This window comes from Enhydra lutris, unplaced genomic scaffold (genome assembly GCF_002288905.1).
Source record: "Enhydra lutris kenyoni isolate GAN:26980312 unplaced genomic scaffold, ASM228890v2 scaffoldscaffold17, whole genome shotgun sequence".
NCBI lineage: Eukaryota > Metazoa > Chordata > Mammalia > Carnivora > Mustelidae > Enhydra > Enhydra lutris.
Genome location: NW_019154101.1, coordinates 25,415,664 through 25,433,164, shown reverse-complemented (window position 1 = coordinate 25,433,164; position 17,501 = coordinate 25,415,664). Strand labels below are relative to the sequence as shown.

Genomic DNA, 17,501 nt, shown 5'->3' with positions numbered 1-17,501 from the left:
GTTGGGTGAGTCTGGTGTTGGGTATTAAGGAGGGCACGTATTGCATGGAGCACTGGGTGTGGTGCATAAACAATGAATTTTGGAACACTGGAAAAAAAAAACCCACAGTGGAAGGAATTTTTAAATTTCCAATCTGTTTGATGGTAAGTATAAATAAAATATTTTGAATGCATGTTTTCTGTTCTCTTGTTTGTCTCTCATTTGCCAGGGTAATTATCATTGTGTAAATTCTGATAAACTCAGAGGTCTCTTCGGATTAGCACGCTAATTATAAAGTCAGGAAGCAAGAATCTCCAAAGAGTATTTGTTCTAAAAATTGTGTTTCTAAACAAGTTAGAAAATTAATTTCCAGAATGTGCTTTAACAGTTATGAATTCTGATTTCTGAAACAAAACATTGCCAAGAAGCTTAAGACTTCAAGGAAAAGTTGTTTTTGGTGTATGGGAGTATTTATTTGTTCTTGATTTTCTAATTGCTATTAAATTCTAGAAAATGCTAGAGGCTATTACCTGGTCAGATTAATTACAAGTTTCCTTTTTAAGGGTTCCGAATAACATTGCTGGATGGGACATACTGTGTGTGTGTCCTTCCTAGTCTCATTTTCTGTTTGGTCAACTTGTATAGGTCCGTGATGTAGAGGAACCGTCAGGCTTGGCAGTTTCCCACTTGATGAGAGAAGTGGGAAGTTAGTATTAACCGCTGTATTTAGCTCTGTTTAAAAAAAAAAAAAAATATATATATCTATATATATATATATATATATATATATATATATATATATATGGGGCCCCTCGGTTGTTCAGAGGTTAAGCGTCTGCCTTTGGCTCAGGTCATGATCCCAGGGTCCTGGGATCGAGCCCCGCATTGGGCTCCCTGCTGAGCAGGGAGCCTGCTTCTCCCTTTCCCACTCCCCCTGCTTGTGTTCCCTCTCTCCCTGTGTCTGTCTCTGTCAAATAAATAAATAAATCTTTAAAAAAAAAATATATATATATATATATATTCCCCTCCCCTTTGGTGAATTTTCACTGAATATTTGGCAACACAACAGCATTATTTTATTGAGGTCTCAATATTATATTGACGGTGGGGAAGAGTTAGGAATTCTTCCAGTACTAGAACATTAGAAGTAAGATGAGGAGCCATTGTGAGACGGTGTGGGGTTGTGCATGCTTTGGGGGTGCTGGGCTTTGGAGCACGGGACGGAGCAGAATAGAGGCTAGCGTAAGGAGACTGTGGCCGGTCTAGGTGGCAGGAGTGGTGCAGAGGAGCTGAAGCAAACCAAGCCGGAAGAAGATCTTCCCTTGGGCTGTGAGCGTCTGAAGAGCAAGTGTAGCTGACAGAGCTTTGGGAAGGATATGACAGATGGAGTAGCTGTGCCTTCAAGCAGATAGCATGGCCTTTCCATGGGAAAACATGTTTCTGTTTCTCTCTACATACAAAAACTATGAATCCGCTCAGGATTTCATTGGAAGTTATTCTCAACAGCAGCAAAAGAAAGGGATCTTGCTTTGAACTCCTTGGTTATGCTTATCACTGCACATGTATGTGGAGCTCGTCTGTTATCACCGTAGCTGGGACGCATTTTCCCTGGGAAGGAAGAGACGGTGGACTGGCCTCCACCAGAACCAAAAGCCAGGCTCCCGTCTTTCCAGAAGAAGGTGGAGCCAACCCTGGTGGCCAGCTGGGAAGACGATGCATCCTTTCACGCCTTCTGTTAAAGAAAGCATTTTTACACAAGCTGATTTCCATCAGGGGCTAAAAAGAGATCCCTCCCAGAACTGATAGAATATTATTATTACTTCCATATGGCACGAACGCTGTTATTTTAAATTGCCTCTGTCTGAAAGCCCCAGCAGACAGTTCCACTGTAATCAAATTCAATAAAACACAGAATGAGTGTCTTCAAACACTGAGTTTTACATGAGGCAAGAAGGGCAAATAGAGACTAATGACTCTGGATGCATGTGAAGAGTTTGGAGTGGGGAGAGAGGTAGCTAAGAAAATACCCAGCATCAGTGGTGCGTTCTTGCTTTTGGTCATTCGCACAATTTTTCGTAAGATTATGGATCACTATAGAAGTTGGTACATTTCTTACAGGTGACCAAACTCAGTACATTTTATAAAGTTAATCACGCTAATAGCCTGTTAGATTCACACGCAAAGACTGGAATATCATCAGACTCCTGCTTAGGACACAGGAAGCATCTTTTGTTGGTCTTTACTAGAAAACTGTGGAGAGCACAAGAGTACTCAATCTATTTTAATGACCACTTTGAATTAAGTGTTTCTTTTTGGTTATCTATGTTGGCTCCTTGGGGCTCCCCCTGCAAAAAGAATTCTGCTAGTGAAATGTTGACTTCTTTCCTTATTTAGAAATAGCTCTCTGATGTTTTGGTTTTAGAGGCAAATGCTTGAGCTATTCTCCGTATGAGTTACATGACCGTCCTGTTCTTCCCCTTGCCCATCAGCAAATTGCCAGTATTTCCAAGACGTTTCTTGATGAAAGCTGCCTTCATTGGTATGGAGAGACTCCACTTGTTTTGTGGGTCATCACAAGGGTGATGTGATTTGTGGAGGCAGCTGGAAAAGGGAGCATAGCAAACCCAGGGCCGGAAGTGATGCCTGGAAGGATGTCATTTAAGAGTTGTGGTGCGGCAGGTGGAGGGAGTGGGAATACTCTTGAAGAGGGAATCCGCAGAGGCCTTAAAGTACTCGTCTTTTGCCAACGTTTGCTCTCTACCAGAGCTGCTTCACCAACAAAATCAGAATAATGTACGCTTCCATGGGATTATGTAATAAGGATACTTGAGTTTTATTTAAAAAATAGTGTCCTTCAGAATAGACAGAGTCTTATAAAATTTAAAAAGATGCTAAGTGTCCAGTCCCTACTGCACATCCAAGAAAATCTTGTATTCTTGGTACTCTCCGACGAACTGCTCTTTAACGGAGTCTTGGAGACGTCCCCCAGGGTAACAGCTGCCACTTTGCAAAGGGGTTCGGAACAAGCTTTTCCGTACTCTCTTTGTGCTGTTGTTTGAGTTTATGAACTTATCTTAGGAGCTAAGCCATTGACCGTTGCTCTCTGCCCAGTAGAAATTTGCTGCGCTTTAGCCGTGGGTCAGTCCCCAGGTCACGTTCTTTTCCTCCTCTGATACAGGTCAGAGCCAGCCTCGTGTTTGTGCTGATGCTGGGGGGTCTGCGACAGTTCTTCGTTAACTGAAAGGAAAATTATCAGTTAATACTTTGGAGGCAGCAGAATGCCTGCCCTGGATCATGGACGACTCATGTGTGGGTGTTGGCCAACGTTTCTAGAAGTTGCTCAAGGCCGGGTCCCTAGAGCAAGGCCTGTTGCAGGGTCTCTCCTCCCTCCCCAGCAACTTCCAACAGAAATGTAAATGCTTATTGTGAAAGAGTGGCCCCGACTGTAGTGGGCAAAGTACTGCTGTAATCCTTGTTATGTGCTAAGGGTATTTAATATTTAGCAGATTAAGTGCTGATTAAATGTATTTGGACTCCCTCATTCAAGAAGCATCCATAAAGCAAGTCTGTAGACCGGGGGCTGGGGATGTGAAAATGAGTAAGACAGAGAGTTTCTGTCTCTGACCCTGTCCCAAAATGTGTTGGGCACATTTAGTCTTTAGATATGCCAAATTAGTCTTCTCCCTTTTACCTTTTGACATCCTTTACTGAAAACTCTGTTTCCATTTTTTACCACCTGCACATTCCTTAACCCCACACCAACCTTACAGATATTTCCTGCTATTTTTCTATTTTAGAGATGAAGAAACTGAACTGTAAGAGGTTGGGTGGCCATTGTGACATCAAGAATTCAAACCGCATTTGGTTCGATTCCATGGTCTGAAAGCTCTTAACAGTTTCACTCTACTAACCCTTATATTGATCTGATTTTTTCCAAATAAGTATCTTTTTCCCTTTTGACTACAGACTACCAAAACATATATATGAAGTTCAGTGAAAGATGTCTAGCCACCTGCACATTTTCCAGACTTGAGATGTTTGTTTTAGAATGTAAGTTGCTGTATCTAACCCCACACTAAAACTTTCAGGCATTCGATAGACATCAAAAACAAACAAACAAAAAATGATTATTTGGGCAGTGTTGGTTATTTAGAGAACAATTTGTCCTTGATCAGCATGATGGTATTTTGGGGGCAAAGAATAATACCAGAAGGAGAGGTTTAGGAATCTCAGGAGTTGGGGAGGTGAGATAATCAAAACTTCTACTCTAGAAGGTATGAAATGTCCACGGGAGTGCTGGATGAAGGGTTTCACTGATGGGAAGTTCAAGATTCAGACCTCCACCTGAAAAGCTGCTCCTCAAGGCAATTGACAGAGATTGAAGAGTGCAGAATACGAGAGAATTTTCTTTCTTCCTTTGTGAGAAAATTGATGTTGTCTACATACTAATTAAATTTACATGCACCATTACCTCCCAAGGCTTCAAGTGTAGGGATTAATGTTGAGTGATTACAATACCTCCACATGCTTTCCATCACATCTTAAAATGTCTCTCTTGGCTGATGGACTAGGATGTATGGGCCAGGCAAACTAATTTTCTGTTTCAGAATGTCGGACTCGGGGGTTCTGTGAACACACCAGTTAATCTGTCAATGTCCCTTTCTTTATAGGCACAAAATAGGAATGATTACACTTACCATAACCCCAGTTGGAAGATTAATGACATGACATTTGACCATCTGGTTACAGTTTTTAAATGAGAGCTGCTAAATAAAGACACAAACTGGTGATATTTTATTTGGAGCCATGTGATCTCAATTACCCTCAAACTATAGAAAAGATATTACTATTTACACATAGGCAAACAGCTATAGAAAGAGCTACCTTTAAAAAATGTTCTTAAAGTTTTTTTTTTTAAAGGAAAATTTAGAAATAAAGGGAACAGACCCACAGAAAAATGAAAATGTGTTTAGGCTAAGGTTGTCTGCTAACAGTGGAAAAAGTAATCAGGAATTATTCCAGGAAAGGATGCACAGTTCTCACTGGGGAGAAGAGGGAAAGATAAGCAAAGCTCGGTTGGAATAGAAAATTCTGGAGAAAGAGGCACAATGCAGGGTGTCCCTCAGCTGCTATCTTGGTCAGGTACCTACAAGGAATAGTGACCAGGGCCTTTACTAGTCTCATCCCACCACCCTTGGGACCCACTCTCAACTGAATGAAAACTGACAAGAGAGAAGCCTGCTTTGGGCCAGTCAGCAGGACTGTGCTCTCTTGGTATCCTGCAGATAGTTCCTTGGCAAGCTGCTGGCAACAGTGTACTGACAGTACACCGACAGTACTCCTTCCAACAATAAGCCTCAGATGGGACCCTACCACATTACGTGACTGATGCAGAGAGATTTGGTGACTTCTTCCATCTCCTCCCTCACCCCTCCTGTGCTCCTCACCTGTAGCCCGGAAGCTCCAGGCACACTTCAGTGAGAGCCAACAAAAGGGGACCACGGAGAAGAACCACAGAAAGTGGAGGCTCATTACATCATTCTGGGGGCCTCTTCACTGTTTGGGGGGGTTCTGCTTCTAGTGGGAGTGCTCTGCTCCAGCGCTGGGACAAGACTTAGGGAGAAGGGTAGGTCATTCTTCAGGCCATTGACCAGACCTGTAAAGGAGGCAGAACCAGAAGCAGAGAGATTTGCAATGTCTCTCCTCCAAATTCTAAACGTTTCACTAGATGCCTTTTGTGGTTTTATGGACCTGGGATTGTTCTCTCCATTCTGAAAGCCCATAGTAAGAATCTGTTCCAGAATCTAGAACAATCCCTGGTATATGGTAGCTTCTCAAATATGTGTTGAATGAATGCATGAGAACTCTTCCTACCCAGCAGTATGGTGCACATTTGGAAGGAGCCTCAGAGTTGGTAAAAGGACTCTACCCAGGGGACCTTGTTGTTGCAAAACATGGAGGCTTTGATTTCTAGACAACTTACATGGGCAGAGATGTGTCAAAGAATGAGGGTGTCACTGGGCAATGATCCTAGTGCTCACAATGAGCATGTCTTTGGGGCCTGGCCCTATGTGCACACATGGCCTGCATTTTGTCCGGCATCAGCCCCCTTTGCTGCCAGGCCACACTGTCAAGGGCAGGCTTCCTTCTCCAGGGCCTTCTGAAGGAATATGATTGACATCTATACCTCATAGTTATCTCCATTATCTAAATAAGCAAAATACCATAGACCCATTTAATTTTAATTTTTGCAGATTATAGATGTTTTCCCCCAGAAGTCATCCAGGGATAAGTAAGGCTGTAAAACCAAGATTCATCCTTTTTTGAAGAAGAGTCTGTCCCAAATACCGTTTGTCTTGCTGAGCCATCTGACCTATAGCAAATGATAAGTAGAGGCCAATAAGAGACTTTGGAATCCATGAGGCTATCTTGGTCTGTTGATTGCCTCATTTAAGGCTTGATCTGTTTTTGAGATACTAAACATTTATCTACTCAAAAAGGCAGCCGGAGATGAACTTGGGAGTGACATGAATGATTCAGGTCTCCGACTGTGACATCAGCATCCTGTCACTGCTCCATAAGGTGCTCAGTGTCACTGGTGGCCTGGGATGCCTGTGAATGACAACGACCATTGCAACAGCTTTAAAAGACTTTCAAAATGGAAATGTTTGCAATGGCTGGGCATTCAACCAGTTTGGAAGGTTAAAATCCCATAGTTAGGATCCTGGGGATTTCTAATTTTCTCTTCCTTTTTCAGAGGCTTTTTTCCAGAGCTAAGTGTTAATGAATGGCTAGGTGGCAGAATGTCCAGTAGACTGGTCTTAAGGCCATGGAGGATAAACTAACTTAATAAAGAAAAGGATTTATCACATGAAATGCTGCACAGCAAGACAGAATACAGCTGGGTCATTCAACAAGAGGGTTGTTCATAAATATGAGACAAAAAAAAATGAAAGGCTGGGGGATATTTGAGTATGTTATGATTGGAAACTTGTGATTCTATAATGTGCTCTATAATGTCCTCTAGAATTTATGTTCTTTTTTTTTTAAGATTTTTATTTACTTATTTGACAGACAGAGATCATAAGTAGGCAGAGAGGAGGCAGAGAGAGAGGAAGGGAAGCAGGCTTCCCGCTGAGCAGAGAGCTCGATGCAGGGCTCTATCCCAGGACCCTGGGATCATGACCTGAGCCAAAGCCAGAGGCTTTAACCCACTGAGCCACCCAGGTGCCCCTAGAATTTATGTTCTAAATCTCATCTTAGAAATATCACCAGGGCACCTGGATGGTTTAGTCAGTTAAGCATCTAACTCTTTTTTTTTTTTTTTAAGCATCTAACTCTTGATTTCGATTCAGGTCATGATCTCCGGGTTGTGAGATTGAGCCCTGCGTCAGGCTTTACATTGGGTGCGGAGCCTACTTAAGATTTTGTCGCCCTCTCCCTTCACCCCTGCCCCCCAATAAAAAGAAAATATCCCCAGTTGTACTTCTACTACTTGATTTTAGGTCATATGTGATAGCAATCTTCATTCAGGATTCTGAAAATGTTTTATAGAATGGCATTCATAAAGGCATTGCCTGGACTTGGCAAGTTTTTGTGGGAGAGGAATGATTCTCAAATTTATTTTTATAGTGCTTTAATATGACACCATCCAACTTAAATAGTACTGGTTTTTGTTGCTATTGCTAAAATAAATATTAACCTCTATGATATTAATTTAATGTTTTCAGGGCACATTATTAACATTTAGTCTATGAAGTCACAGTTCAGCTTCATTAATTTAATTATAGCAGGATAAACAGTCTCAGTCCAGGACCCAACTGCCTATGTCTGAATCACTTTGAGGATCTGAGGGGTTTTTTTGTTTGTTTGTTTGTTTGTTTTGTTTTGTTTTTCCTTAAGACTATAGTCTCATGAAAAGCTTACACCAAGCCCTCAACTATCTGTTAGGGCTTGACATTTGCCAAACACTGTGATAGCACAATGTTTGGCACATTTTCTTAATCAAAGTTCCATGGGTGAGAGAGAAGTGTGAGTGCACACACTCACGTCACAAGCACAGAGGTGTCTGTCAGGGAGAGAAGGCAGACCATGATATGTGTTTTAACATTTGTGGAATATATTGCCCTGTCAGAGAGAGAGAGAAGCAATCATAGGTCAGAATCGCTGATTCACAGTTCATCTGTCCGGGTCAGGGTCGGGGAAGGGCTACAGTTAAGGGGTCCTTACTGCAAATCCGCAGAGCCTCGCTCAGGATCCGCACTGCTGAGAGGATCTCGCTGCCTGTTCACCAATGAAGAGATCCGAAGAGAGTGCTTGGTGGCAAGTACCCACAGGTACAACCAGGTATTGCCCCAGACCCCCCGCCAGAAACACTGACCTTGCATTGGCTTTTTGCGAACGTGTTCCATGGGAAAGGACTTCAAGCCACTGCCTGGTGTGGCTTCACACTTACCCTCCATCAGTTTGATCCTGAAGTAGGCGATGAGAAGGAACAGTAGCAGAGACACGGGTAGGAAGACCCCAGCAACCAGGAACCACCCAGGGAGCTCCCTCATGAATGCCAACATCACAGGGGTCATTGCCAATCACCTGGACCCCAGGGGCCAGTGGGTTCACTCTCAGGATGAGGGGAGCTTTGCTCAGAGTCTGTACTTGTTTCATTCTGGGGCTCTGGCCTTTGCTCAGCACATCTCAGTGGAAATCTTGTGGACTTTGCTCTATTTCAACAGCCTGGTGAATCTGAGAGGATTGCTGGCAGGTTACTCTGTAACTCAGCTATGAAGTGTAGAAGAATTGTAATGTGATTCCTCCAAACCATTCCAGAGAGAAGCATTTATCTGGCAGGGCTGGGAATAACACCAGGAGGACTAGATTTCTTTGTATTCAGTTTATCTGGGATGAAAAGTACCTGACTCCAAGCAAAACTCATTGTTATAGATATTTATATATTCCCAGACATGAGAAGAATTTTTCCTACATTTTCTAAATTTCAGAATTGAAAATTACTGAGTAGCCATGTTCATGTACCTATGAGCCTGTGTCTAGAAAAAGTCAATTTTCCTTCATATGTAGTTGATATAAATAATATCTAGGAAGGAGGAGCAATATTCTTTCCAAATGTAAAAACTCTTCCTAGTATGTCCTCCTCTGAGTTACTTTTTTGAGAGGTGCAATGATATATTTATTTATTCAACACATGTTTAATTCTACTAGAACCTAACCCCTTGGCTAGATGCTGGCTATATGAAGAATAGTATAGCCAGTCATGGCCCCTGCTTTTTGAGAGTAGAAATAGACACCTAAAGAGGTAATGGCTGTAGTGTTGATAGTGATGGCAATGATATTCTATAGCCCCTCTTCCTTCTCCCCTTGAAGCATCAGTTTTTGCTCATTGCTTTAGTAGTTTGTACTCTTAGTTATCTTTTGCTTATACGTTTCTCTGGGTCCACAATTAACAGTAGAAGGTGGGCCCTGAATGCTAGTGTTGTGGTTTGTGTGGTTACTACAGAGTTTCCGGAAAAAGAAAGGGCAGTAAATCATTTTGATACTGATGTATTGACTAAGTTGAGTTGCCACTGACTGCTTTAGTAAAAAAAAAAGTTCAGAGATACTGGTTACTAAACTAAAAGCAATGGAAAGAATCATTTCCATAATGAAAGACTCTCCTGAAGAATTTGGGAAATCTGGAGGGGAAATTGACAGCCATCTTCTTGGGTTGATGTTATAACCTCTTTTCATATTCTAACCCTGTCCCTTTCCCCACTTGGCAGCTGCCTGGGTGAGTGGCTGGCCGATTCTATCAAGTGCATGCTCTTGTGAGTGCCTCTTAAATTTTTTCTCCAGGGATTTTGCATGGACACTCAGAGTCTTAGTCTCCTTGTAAAGTGGCACCCTAATTTATAAATTAAGAAGAATGGAGAGCATCTCTGGGATGCTTGGCTGGCATTCCTCAGCAGTGAACAGTAAACAGCTTCCTCTCAGAAGAGAGACATCTTAATTGCAGAAAAAGCCATTTAGAATAGCCAAGATTAAGTCAGCATCTGTTGTACCTTATTTGCTTCTCTTCTCTCCCTCCACAGACCCTTGAGTGGTGTTGTTGCTTTTTCTCTTGAGTGCTTTCCAATGAGGTGGCTCTCTGGTGTTCTTTCAGCTTGAACAGGATGCGAATTTGTAAAGTGTCAGTCTACAAAGAAACTCCATGAGCAGGTGACATTACCAGGGAGATGTTAGGCAGCTGTTAGGCAGACTGTTTGTCATGCTCTTTCTTTCCATTTCATTCCAGTCAACACTCAGGCCTTGAATGCCTAGCCAAGGTAAGTAAGAGTAAGGCAAATATATAAATGACAATAATATAAGCTCCTAACTTGACATATAAAATGCAATGGAAGTACTGAAGAGAGACTGATTAATTCCAGTTAGGGAATTGGGCCAAGTTCATTAAAAGGATAGCATTTGAGCGGAGCCTCGGGATGGAAAGTTGTGGAATGACCTTAGACAAACGTGTGACTGTAGGGCAGGGTCTATGGAGGACAGGGAAGAAATCAGAGTACCCAACTGATAGGGGGTTCAGACCAGAGATATGAAGGTGGAAAAGTGGGGTCCTGTCTTGAATGCTAAGAACTGTGCTGTTTGGACAAGGAGGACCAGTGGAAGGTCTTTGATCATGGAAATGCATGAGCTGACCTGGGCTCACTTAGATAACCCTTGACAGAATGGACTGATGGAAGAAAGTTCAGAGTAGGCTGTCTCAACATGGTACCAAGATATAAGGAATCTGAGATGGGAGCAGCAGAGGGAAGGAAAAGAAGAGGACGGGGACTGGCAGGAACCACATGAACAGTCCTTGGTGAGTTATTAGAGAAGTAAATGCCACCCATGATGCTACTAATCACTGAGCACTTACTATGTATCAAGCATCTCATACTCTATGTGTATCTTATTTCCTCAGAGTAACCTTTTAAGAAGAGACTCATTAGACAAATGAAGAAATGAGGCCCAGAGAGGTTAAATAACTTTCCCAAGATGTATATGTAATAAGTGACAGAACTGGGACTGTATTCCTGAGCCTGTGCTCTCATCCACTGTGCTATGCCTGGCGTGGGTGGCTGGGGAGATGGTAGTGCTGTGATGGGAGACCTGAACGCAGGCTGAGCAGCAGGTTTGGGTGGGGGAACATTTACAGTTAGGCACTCATTAAATTGGAGGTATGGAAGGGGAAGCCTATGGAAATCTGGAGGTCAGGAGAGGGGACAAAGTCTTGCAGTGTAGATTGGGAGTTCTTAGAGTACAAATGGCGGCCAGGGCAGAGCGGGTGGAGAGATTGCTCAGGAAGGAGTGTGCATGAGAATAAAAGAGAGACCAGCTGCAGACCATAAAGAACATTCTCACATAAGACATGGGAGGAAGGATGAGAAGCAGGGAGGGAAACCAAAGGCTCTGCGGGGTAGGAGAGGAACCCAGAGGATGCCAAGTCAGGAAATGGTTGCAAAAGAAAGTTCCAAGGGGCGCCTGGGTGGCTCAGTGGGTTAAGCCGCTGCCTTCGGCTCAGGTCATGATCTCAGGGTCCTGGGATCGAGTCCCGCGTCGGGCTCTCTGCTCAGCGGGGAGCCTGCTTCCCTCTCTCTCTCTCTGCCTGCCTCTCCGTCTACTTGTGATCTCTCTCTGTCAAATAAATAAATAAAAATCTAAAAAAAAAAAAAAAAAAAAAAAAAAAAAGAAAGTTCCAAGAAGGAGAGAGTGAGAAGTGGTGTCAGTGACTGGCTCTCAGCTAATTCTGACCCACATGGAGAATTCTAAGAGGTGCAATCTGTGAAGTGAACTTAAAGGCTTACTCTTTCCTTAAAAAGGCTCTTCTGTGAATTGGGGGAAATTGGAGGGGGAAATGAACCACGAGAGACTGTAGACTCTGAGAAACAAACTGAGGGTTTCAGAGGGAGAGGGATGGGGTTGGGTGAGCCTGGGGGTGGGTATTAAGGAACCTGGGGTTGGGTATTAAGTGTTGCATGAGCACTGGGTGTGGTGCATAAACAATGCATCTTGGAACACTGAAAAGTTAAAATAAAATTTAAAAAAATTTTAAAAGAGAGAAGGTTGCCAAACTATGGGAAAAAAAGAAAATTTATGTTTTATAGGCCTTTAAACTATTTACTTAGAGAAATATATTTAACATTGTAAACTAAAAATATACTTTTTTTAAAAAAAATGGCTCTTTTGGGATGTAATTGACATAATAAACTATATAACTTGGTAAAGTTTGGCCTATGCGTATATACCTGTGAGCTCATTGTCACAATCAAATGATGAACCCATCCATCACCCCAAAAGTCTTCTCATGTTCCTTTGCCATCTCTCTCCCTACCCGTCATGCTCCCCTAATCCACAGTCATCACTGATCTGTTACGTTACTATGTGTTAGTTTGCATTTTTTATAATTTTATACACGTGGAATCATACAATATATCTCTTTTTTGTCTAGCTTCTTTCACTTGGCATAATAATTTTGAAATTCATCCATGTTGTTGTGCATATTAATACACAGCTTTACATTGCTGAATAGCTTTTCATTGTGTGGATATCCATTTTTTACCCAGTATCCTGTTGGTGGACATTTGGGTGGTTTTTCACAGTAGGATACTACAAATAGAGCTGCTGTGAACATTCCTGTTAATTCTTTTGATGGACGTGTGCTCTCATTTCTCTTGGGGAGATATTAAATGGCTGGATGTATGTTTAACTTTTTTTTTTTTATTTTATTTTCAGCGTAACAGTATTCCTTGTTTTTGCACCACACCCAGTGCTCCATGCAATCCGTGCCCTCTCTAATACCCACCACCTGGTTCCCCCAACCTCCCACCCCCCGCCCCTTCAAAACCCTCAGATTGTTTTTCAGAGTCCACAGTCTCTCATGGTTCACCTCCCCTTCCAATTTCCCCAAACTCCCTTCTCCTAACTCCCTATGTCCTCCATGCTATTTGTTATGCTCCACAAATAAGTGAAACCATATGATAACTGACTCTCTCTGCTTGACTTATTTCACTCAGCATAATCTCTTCCAGTCCCGTCCATGTTGCTACAAAAGTTGGGTATTCATCCTTTCTGATGGAGGCATAATACTCCATAGTGTATATGGACCACATCTTCCTTATCCATTCGTCCGTTGAAGGGCATCTTGGTTCTTTCCACAGTTTGGCAACCGTGGCCATTGCTGCTATAAACATTGGGGTACAGATGGCCCTTCTTTTCACTACATCTGTATCTTTGGGGTAAATACCCAGTAGTGCAATTGCATGGTCATAGGGAAGATAGAGCTTCCCTATGTTTAACTTTTTAAGAAATTGTCAACCAGTTTTCCAAAATAGTCATACCATTTTATATCTCTACCAGCAGTGTTATAAGAGTTCTGTTTTCTTCACATGCTCACCAACACTTGGTATGGTCATTTTTTTTGGCTATTCCAATGATACTTAGTGGAAACTCACTGCGGTTTTAATATGCAGTTCCCTAATGATGTTGAACACCTTTTCATGTACCTGTTTGCCATTTTATGTATCTTATTTCATAAAGTGTCTGTTCAACATTTTTGCATGTTTTAAGAAAATTAGATTATTTTCTCACTGAGTTTTGAGAGTTCTTCATATATTCAGGATATAAGTCAATTATCATACATATGATATGCAAGGATTTTTTCCCCTATTCTAGCTCTGTCTTTTCATTCACTTACCCATGTCTTTGAAAACATAGATGTTTTAAATTTTAATGAAGTCCAGTTAACCAATTTATTCTTCTATGGATTGTGCTTTTCATGTCATGTCTAAGAAATCTTCCACTAGCTCAAGTGGAAAGACATAGTGGAAGTGGAAGAAAGTGGAAGAAAGACATAGACTTTCTGTTATGTTTTCCTCTAACAGTGTTGTAGTTTAAGCTTTTATATTTAGGGTTATGATCTATTGTGAGTTAATTTTTATATATGATGACAGATAAGGGTTAGAGTACTTTCTTTTTGCATACAAAATTCAATTGTTCCAACACTATTTGTGGACAAAGCAGTTCTTGCTCCTGAATTACCTTTGCACTTTTTTCACAAATCAGAAGTTCAATTATTTCTGCGTTCTGTATTCTGCTCCACTGATACTACTGTTAATCTTTAAACCAGTGCCATTCTGTTTTGATGACTGTAGACTTAAAATAGGTCTTGAAATCAGGTACTCTAAGCTCACCAACTTTGTTCTTTTCCAAAGCTGTTTTGGCTAGTACAGGTCATTTTCATTTCCATGTGAATTTTAGGATTACCTTGCCAATTTTTATAAAAAGTCCTCTTGGGATTTTCCTTGACATAGCGTTGCATCTGTAAATGAGGAGAGAAATGATATTTTAACAATAGTGAGTCTTCTGACCCAAGAACATCGCATGTTTCCCTTTTCTGTGGATCTTCTTTAGCTTTTTACAACAATGTTTTATAGTTTTTGGTATGCTAGTCTTGACCATTTTTTGTCAGATTTATGCCTAAAAGTTTCATATTTTTTAATGCTGTTGCAAAGGGTATTGCTTTTTAGACTTTGATTTGTGATTATTGCTAGTATTAAACGTTTTCTTAGATTATGAAAAATACCAAAGGACTGGGAACTTCTAGAAGATTAAATACTAGAATTGATTAAAACATCCCACAGAGCTTGGGAACTTTTATTTATAAAGGCTCTTATCCCAATCCAAACTGGCTGCTTGGAGTTATATTTAGTCAGCATAGCAGCTATAGAAGGATGGGGATGGTGGACACACTGGTAATCTATGTGATTTACTGGAATTCAGGGTGGGATTTCATAGGCAATGTGCAATTTCCTACCACAACTACAGCAAATTCTTCACCTGGCTCTTTACTATGTAGTAGGAAAAACCATTAGTGTTACTGGGAAATACACATCTGTGAAAATTGAGGGACATGGCTAACACATTGCGAATTACACTCTCCTACTGATTTCCTTATAGTGAATGCTCCCATTGTTGATTTTACATGATTATTTAAGAAACAAGTGGTTGTAGATTCTGATAATTTGGGGATAAAATGCCTAGGGACTACTCGTACATCACCTATCATACTCTTGGTGAGAGCCGGGCAAGTCTCCCTTAGATAATTGTGACCTATTGCGGGTTATACCAAACCCACCAAACCTGATTCATATTCTGCCTCAGTCTGCCTGAGCCACAAAGAATGACTCATTCTAAAGAATGACATGGGCAAAAGCCGACCTCAGGTAATTGAGGCCTATTATAGATAATATCAAACCCACCAGGGCCCTGATCTGGATTCCGCATCAATCTGCCTGAGCCACAAAGAATGACTCATCTCAGTGACATGTCATGGGCTAATGAAAGTTCTGAAGTCCATCAGTGGAAGGTGCTCAAGTTCCATCAACTGATACCTAAGCTATAAAATTACGTACAGCTACAAAGCCAATACAAAAAGTTCAGCACAAACACAACAAGTGAATTTCAAATGAAGTGCTTTGACTTAATTATATGCATGACGTTTTGCTGAAACCAAGCACCACCCACAAGGTAAATGTAGTTCTGACAACCCCTTTGAGTGGGAAACCCTATATTCTTTGGCCCTTTATTAACTGCCCCTCCTAGCTTGGCTCATAACTAAGTACTATGACCCGGCATCAGTACTACGGTCAGCACAAAAATGAATGCTCTGAAATCATGTGGCAATGATGGGTTATAAGGTGCTCATTCAATTACAAAAAAAAAAAAGTATGATCACAGAAGAGACAATGCAGGATCTACATTCTGTGTGAACTTTGTAAGAATGTCCACCAGCTTTTATTTCTTCATATTTGCAGGCAATGAATATTTATTAAGATCTTAACATGTGCCCTGGAGGCACTGATTTGGTGACTATGAACGTATCTCTGGTTAAGACCAATTCCCTGTCCTTGCAGAACTTATTACATTCCAGAGGAGAAAACAGACACTAAGTGATAGTGGGTACCAGTTATCAAATGCATGTATTTTTCTGGGCAGTATTCTAATCATTGCTTGTGTTGTGTGTCATTACAGTCTTACATCAATGCCTTTGGAGTAAGGGCTGTTTTTCTCATCACTATTCTATAGACAGAAAAGCTCCTGGAGTTTTAATGACTCATCAAGGATTACACCATTAGAAGTTAGCAGAGCTAGGGTTTGAACACAGAGCCCAAACATTCATCCACTGTACTCTACTCTTAGGCTTCTCAGCCTCCTAGAGACAAGAGTTTGGAGGCTAGAAATCAGAGATAAAGGTGTTGGCAGAGTTGGTTTCTGTTGAGACCTTTCTCCTTGGCTTGTAGGGTGGCCAACTTCTTTCTGTGTCCTCACTTGGCCTCTTCCCTGTTCAGAGGCATTCCTGGTGTCTCCCTCTTCTTAGAAGTGTACCAGTCGTATTGGGTTAGAATCTTACACTTATGGCTAATTATACCTTAACTACTTCCTTAAAGGCCCTAGTCACATTGAGGATTAGAGCTTCGACATCTGAATTCTGGGAAGGGACACAATTCAGAAGTTTCTCTGAAAAGCTGACTTTTGAACAGGGTCTTGAGTGAAGTGAAAGAAGGAGTCATGTTCATATTCGAAAGAACAGAGTTGTAGGCAGGGGGAATAGGATGTACTAAATTTCTGAAATGGAAATGTTTCTGGCATGATCAAAGATATGTAATGAGACCTGTAGTGGCTGGAGCACATTGAGAAAGAGGACAAGTAATAGAAATTATACTTCTGAGAAATAGGACCTAGAAAGTTTGACAACACTGAAAACAAAGAGGCCAAGAAAATGTGCCCATTTCTGTGTCTAATCTCCGAAACTCCAATTCATTCCACAAGGGCGAGCAGCTTTCTTTACTGCAAGGTTTTGTAGAGTCTTCAATTCGGTAGGGTACACTGTGAATCCCCAAGAGGGATACTGCATGAGCCTTTTCCAAACTTACTGGACTATCAGGTCCTTTTTGCCAGGAGACTCCCAGGGGACTAAGGTCTATAGATCATGTTTTTTGGTATAGGCCACTAGGTTAGAAGATTTGTCCTAGTGCTCTGAACATAAAGTTTGTCCCTAAATATCAACATATAGGTTTTAGATCCTTAAGTAGAGAACAGGGGATAAGGAACAAATGATGAGAAATTATGATGGTGGGGCTTTTTGTTTTTATTTTTGTTTGCTTTTGTTTTTGTAAATGGTACTAGCACAAAGTGACCCCAACAATTCAAGAAGCATCAACATTGTCTCATTCATGAAATTTTCCCTGTTGTCAGCTCATTCCACTTTGCAAGGTTATTTTGTTCACTGGAAATGATCATTAGAACATGCCCACCTGAACACAGATCTTTGCAATCCCATTCCATCTAGGGTGGCCTTAGAAATTAGATGTTTCTCATCATTAGCAATAAGCTGTAACAGAAGTGGGTCGCTCTCTGGGATTTGGATGAAGGTGAATGTTTGCTTTCCAAGTGCCAGGGAGATGAGGGCACTTTGACACACCAAAAAGTTGATT

General features: G+C 41.4%; 1 protein-coding gene across 1 annotated transcript; it reads right to left on the bottom strand.

Annotated features, from left to right (window-relative positions):
• Positions 1-3,130: 3,130 nt before the first annotated feature.
• Positions 3,131-12,347, bottom strand: LOC111147769 (small leucine rich protein 1). The gene is given in 4 exon segments (XM_022503997.1): positions 3,131-3,216; positions 8,435-8,586; positions 8,588-8,672; positions 12,341-12,347. Coding segments are annotated over 4 exon segments (330 nt in total).
• Between the last annotated feature and the right edge of the window lie 5,154 nt (positions 12,348-17,501).